The following is a 6,586-nucleotide window of genomic DNA, read 5'->3' on the forward strand; positions in this document are numbered from 1 at the left end:
TTAAAGGGTTAGTTCACCCAAAAATGAAAATTCTGTCATTAATTAAAACCCGTAAGACCTCCGTTCATCTTCGGAACACAAATTAAGATATTTTTGATGAATTCTGAGAGCTCTCTGACCCTCCCATTGACAGCACTGTAATTACCACGATCAAGGTCCAGAAACGTAGCAAGGAGATCGGTAAAATCGGTATGCTATACTGTGTCAGCTGCGTCACGCTGATACGTTGTTACCGCGTGACACGTTGATACCGCGTGACACAGTTGATGTCTGTGGGAGGGTCAGAGAGCTCTCAAAATTCATCAAAATATCTTAATTTGTGTTCTGAAGATGAATGGAGGTGTTACGGGTTTGGAACGACACGAGGGTGAGTAATTAATGACAGAATTTTCATTTTTGGGTGAACTATCCCTTTAATCACAGTTCATGTGGTGCTGTTTCACTAGTAGTACGTTTTACAGGGGTCAGTCTCACAAAACATCAAAAAAGGCCATATTTCATCCTGATAATAAATTACATTATGCATTAATAAAATGAATCACTACCTGAAATTCCTACTTACAGTAATGCAGAAATATATGAAGAGTTTATTTGCAGAAATAGATAACTCCATTTTTATTTACTTTCAGAAATCATGTTTTTTTTTTATTGTGCATTCCAAGTAATATAAATCAAACTGCAGTTGGGTTGAACCCTAACTTAAACAAATACAGGTAGCTTACAAAATTAAAGTTAATTGAAAGTATGTTTTTTTTATTTATATATTAACAGTTTGTTTTATAGCAAAAGCAGATAACTCCACATTTCATGTTTTAGAGTTAAAAAAAAACACTGGTTTAATCTTTGTAATCTCCTCAGATGTAGATGCCTGACAAACGTTGCTGTTGTTGTGATCATAAACTGTATGGATGTGATTACACGCAATACACGGAGCTTTTCCCTCACCATTGTAACGCGCTGCTTTTGCAAGGCTTTTATTTTATTTTTTCGCCCTGAAGAAGATATCACCGGTTCATCAAGTTCGCCGAAATTATCCATCCTCGATCACTTTTAGTCAGCTTTGACGAAACTCCTCTCAGCTAGCACGTCTTTTCAAAGTGAAAGTAGCCTTGTCACCTGACCTGAATACAGCGCGCTGATTCGCTGAAATGGACTTATCGGCTTCTGTTCAAAAACAACAAGGCGCTTGTCTGACAAAACGTGTTTAGGGTTCAGATCGCGCTATATGTGGAGAATAATGCACGATAATCAGCTCATTTTTTTAAAGTGGCGTTTATCGGTTTTTGCTAATAAACTCTTCATATTTACATTATATTATTTATAGTATATACTTTTTAAACTGTAATGTTAAGTTCAATTGTGGGAATATTTCATGGAAGTGTTTATTGTACTGAATTAATTTATGCGGATTTTGTAAATATATGTATTTATGCAGATATTATTCATGGTATTAATTTAAATTTTGCGTTTGATTTCACTTCACTGTTGAAATTCAATTGTAGGAATATTTCAAGCTAGTATTTACTGTACTTTAATTAATGCAGATATTTTTAAATATATGTATTTTTGCAGATTTTATAGAAATATTTTAATATTTAAATTATAAAGTTAATCTTACTTCACAATTGAAGTTTAACTGTAGGAACATTTCTTGCTTGTCTCGTATATTATAGTGTATTATTTCAATTCTAAAGTTCATTTACTTCATAATTAAAGTTCGGTTGTAATATTTCATAGTAATATATTTATCATACTGAAAATGAAGTAATTCAGATAAATCAATTTATGCAGATTTTATAAATATATATTATGAAGATTGTTATATATTATTTATAGCAAATATTATTTAAATTATAAAGTTATTTTATTTATATAAAGAGAGAGAGAGAGAGAGAGAGAGTTTGATCTTGATTTGCCATGTTTCTTCATGTTAATATTTTATCATATACCTTATACTTGCTGAAATTGATTATGGTTCTTTTAATTATTTTATTACCAAATTACAAACAAGTCAAAATAGTGAAATTAAATTACTATATTTAAACATTTAAGTTGGTTGAAGTTAATTAAATCTTTCACAATTAAAGCATCAATTATTGTATATAACGTATTTGATGTGGGTAGGTTTGTGTAATATATCAATAAATTAAAGGTGAATTGTGCACCACTAGCATCACCAAACTGAATCACAAAAATAGTGATTGAATTCAAACACTCACTTTGTCTTTCATTGCTCCAACTAAAGTTTGGTGCTGACATAAAACACTTGCTTTGTACTTTCCCATAACAACCTGCAGAGAAAGAGAAGTGACATCGAAGTAATATAATTAGATTTCTCCAGCAGTGAGACGTCAGTGTATATATCAGCGCTGCATATGAATTATGATCCGGCCGTCTGTTATTGGGTATGTGTCAGATCGGCCTCTCCTCTCATATAGCTGCATCAGGAGCTGCTGTTATAAATCACGTCCGTTATAAATCACGTCCATCTGAGTTCAGCTTACAGAGTGGACGGCCTGGATGAAGCTTTCAGGCTCATAAATTCTCCTAGAGAGAGACGAGCTCAAGCAAAACGCATGGAAACTAGCTTTCATCACGTGTAGGTCAGAGCAGCAGACAGTAGCTGCGCTTGTTAGATGAAGAGTGCCAACATTTATACAGCCAAGTCAGATCAAGTTCAGCACAAGATATATTGATATAAAAACAGGCCTGTGATATTTATTTCTTAATTTCAATATTGATTTTTTTTTTTTAAGTTTAGGCTTTTTCTTTTACATTCCAGATTCAAGTGCACTTTAATAACAATAGCCTCTCTATAATATTTTGTATAGTCCAGCACAAAATGTAATCCAGTCCAATCATATTTGTGACCCTGGACCACAAAACCAGTCATAAGGGTCAATTTTGTGAAATTGAGATGTATACATCATCTGAAAGCTGAATAAATAAGCTTTCCATTGATGTATGGTTTGTTAGGATAGGACAATATTTGGCTGAGATGAAAATCTGGAATCTGAGGGAGCAAAAAAATCAAAATATTGAGAAAATCGCCTTTAAAGTTGTCCAAATAAAGTCCTAAGCAATGCATATTACTAATCAAAAGCTCCAGGGTCACATTTTATTTTATTCTATTTTGTTTCGTTTTGTTTTATTTTCAAGTTTCTTTTTTTATTTGACATTTTTTAATTGGCTGTTTTTAATTGACATTAAAATGCACTTCAGTAGCAATAACTCTTCAGTAAAATTGTGTATAGTCCAGTCTTTATGTTGTTTTGTGTGTGTGTTCTGTCAGATTCCCAGGTCGAAGCATCCTAACCCTTTCTATTTGGGCTCGCTGAGGAAGAGTCTGACTGACAGAGAGACTGAGGAGATGCACAGCGTTCTCAAGTGAGTTCATCTAGTTGTATGACCAACTTTTATAGTACTTTTATTAGGTTTTTGTCATTTTTACATTTTGTGTTTAATGGAAGAAAAATGGTTGTAACCAGAGCTGGGTAGTAACTAATGACATGAAATCTGGATTACCAGAGGTGGGGGACTCGAGTCACATGGCTTGACTCGAGTCGCAAATTTAAGGACTTGTGACTTGCTTGACTAAATAAAGAAAATGACTTGACTTGACTTGGACTTGAGATCCAGTGACTTGAGACTTGACTTGATTTGACCTTCATGACTCCGCAGGACTTGACTTTATAACAACTCTAATTATTATTATAAATCATTGCGACATAATTTGGTAAACAAAACACAAGCCACTGAACCAGTCTATCATAGCCTTAAATGCATAGCTGTCAATTTAGTTCTTATTATAAAATCAAAGAAATCAATAAGTTACAGGGGAAGATACATGTACATTAACAGCAATAGGCTTCTTGTTTTGAGCCATGACAATAGTTTTCAAGAACAATGTACTGACTTGACTTGACTTGCTTGATTTGTTTGTACTGTGACTTGAGACTTGCTTGAGACTTGAACATGTGTGACTTGCCCCCACCTCTGTGGATTACGTAATCAGATTCAAACAATTAAGTACTTGTAATTAGATTAAATTACATTTTAAAATCCATGTAATCACACTACTGTTGCTTTTTTGATTACATGATTACGGTTTATTCACACAATAGCAAAATATTATTAATAATTTTTTGATTCTCCCCAATTCTCCTTTTTCATATTTTAAATTTTCCTTTCTTTTCCTGTGGATATTCACACAAAGACCAGCATTTGACCACTGGATTTACAAAAATCATTTCAGTATTAAGAAGTGTTTTAACATTGCATCAACTACTGATGAGCACATTACTTTTTATTTAAATTACCACTCAGTGGGTTATTTAACTATGTATTACTTTGTCTTTGTAAGGCTTTTTTCTTTCAAACACATTAAAATGCACAAATTCATGATATTTCTTATTTATATGTAATGCATGGATTCCCAGACTTTTTTGTCAGCCGAACCTCTTTCCCCTAATATATTTACTTGAAGTACCCCTGAGATAAAATAAATATTTTGATAATGAAGTATCACATTTGCATGTTCAGAGTTCTCTGGCGTTGGTTAATGGTCACATGACATGCAGGTAAACAACATTTTTTTAAAAGGTGTTTTATTTTGATTGATGTTCTTTTAAAATGATTTATTTTAATTTTACATTTTTAAGATCCCCTGCAGTTCCTTCACAAACACCAGTTTGGGAAACCTTGACGTAATGTAATGTTTAATGCACTGTTTAATGTTGTTAATTACAACGAGTGGAGTCTATTGTAGTAATTTCAAGCTCAAAAAAGGAAATATTTATGACTAATTATAACTGGTTATGATTAATAATAAATATTTAGATTATATCTTCGAATTAACTGTAGCAGAATCAATATTACAATTATTTGATCTGTCCGTCCACCGAGCAGACAATTTTCTAACTCTTTGTATTTTTATATCAATATGGTACAAGATCAACAGTGTGATAAACAAGTTATGTTAAAAGTAATCTGAAAGTAATCTTATCATGTAGTGTAATGTAATGGATTACGTTACTATCTACAGTTTTTGTCATGCATTTTGGAATCAGTAACGGACTACAGTTTGTGAGTAATCTACCCAGCTCTAGTTGTAACAGGTGTACCGTAAGTCACTTTAAATGACAAAATGTCTACTTCTCAAGAGCAGATTGACCTCACGTCATGTGAATGCTGTTCAGGCGATCACAGTTGTGTGTGTGTGTGTAACGGACTATTGTGAGTAATCTACCCAGCTCTAGTTGTAACAGGTGTACCGTAAGTCACTTTAAATGACAAAATGTCTACTTCTCAAGAGCAGATTGACCTCACGTCATGTGAATGCTGTTCAGGCGATCACAGTTGTGTGTGTGTGTGTGTGTGTGTGAGACAGACTGACGGCGGGCGCTGAGAACACACTCTTCCCTTACGTGCTGATGGAGACGGTGCAGGGCATCTTCATCGCTCCCACACACAGAGAAATGAATCATCTGAGCGGCTCCATCCACCCTCAGCTCATCCAGAACTTCTACCACTGCTGTCTGTCCATACGCCAGGCCTTCCAGCAGAGCCTGCCCTCACGGGTAACACACCTCAAACACTGACACCATCTGCAGCAGATCAGCGTATTAGAAGGATTTCTGAAGGGTCATGTGACACTGAAGACTGGAGTAATGATGCTGAAAATTCAGCTTTGATAACAGAAATAAATTACAGTTTACAATATTTTCACATAGAAAACTGCTATTTTAAATTGTAATAATATTTCACAATTGTACAGTTTTTACTGTATTTTTTATCAAATAATTAGTCTAGGTGAGCATAAGAGACAAAAAATTGAACAGTGGTGCATTTCATTCTATAAATAATTTAAAATGAGTATATTTTTTTTTTTGTCATTTAAATTGTAAAATTTGCATTTAAAATTTATTTTTAAAATTTAACTTCATTTTGAATACTTAATTTAAATTAGAAGTGTCATTTTAACAGAAAACATTTAATAACATTTTTATTTTTAAATTAACATTTAATAACATTTTTATTTTTTAATTAATAAATTGATCATTTTTACAGTATTTACATAATTTTTATCGGTTTAGACTTATTTCATTTAGTTCATTTGTAGTTTTTCATTCAAGTTTTTCATTTTAGGTCAGCTTTATTACAATTACTGAAAATAATTTCTAGTAGTTGTTATCTGTTCCTGTGTATTTCAACCAATCTATTAAACAGTGTCAAAACATTTAATTAATTAATAAGTTCAATCATGACAAGTCTCAGAACATTTTAACATGGTGATGGATATGACAATGTTAATGTATTTGGTCTTGGCGGAACAGATCTGCTACGCTGCTGCTGAATTGCTGCTGCTGTTGGTTATTGCTGTAGTTGTAGATTATTGCTGCTGCTGCAAGCAAGTACAGGAACTTGCTACTGCCAATGCATACGGCGATACGGTGCTGTGAGTATTTAAGACATACTGCTGCTGCACAAATAGCATATAAAATAACTCCGTAGCAGATCTATACAGGTGGAGCTGGGGAAGGTGGACGGTTTCAGAGAAACTCTGAAAGTGCGCTGCAGGAATCTC

At 33.4% G+C, this 6,586-nt stretch overlaps 1 protein-coding gene across 1 annotated transcript in view; it reads left to right on the top strand.

Annotated features, from left to right (window-relative positions):
* Window positions 1-6,586, top strand: part of LOC107745135 (protein inturned-like) — a 32,254-nt gene that overhangs the window by 24,281 nt on the left and 1,387 nt on the right. Inside the window, exon 13 of the mRNA XM_016558978.1 lies at window positions 3,293-3,387. Within this exon, the coding sequence (XP_016414464.1) occupies window positions 3,293-3,387 (95 nt within the window). The remainder of the gene's footprint in view (window positions 1-3,292; window positions 3,388-6,586) is intronic.

This window comes from Sinocyclocheilus rhinocerous, unplaced genomic scaffold (genome assembly GCF_001515625.1).
Source record: "Sinocyclocheilus rhinocerous isolate Xijiao unplaced genomic scaffold, SAMN03320098_v1.1 scaffold1153, whole genome shotgun sequence".
Classification (NCBI taxonomy): domain Eukaryota; kingdom Metazoa; phylum Chordata; class Actinopteri; order Cypriniformes; family Cyprinidae; genus Sinocyclocheilus; species Sinocyclocheilus rhinocerous.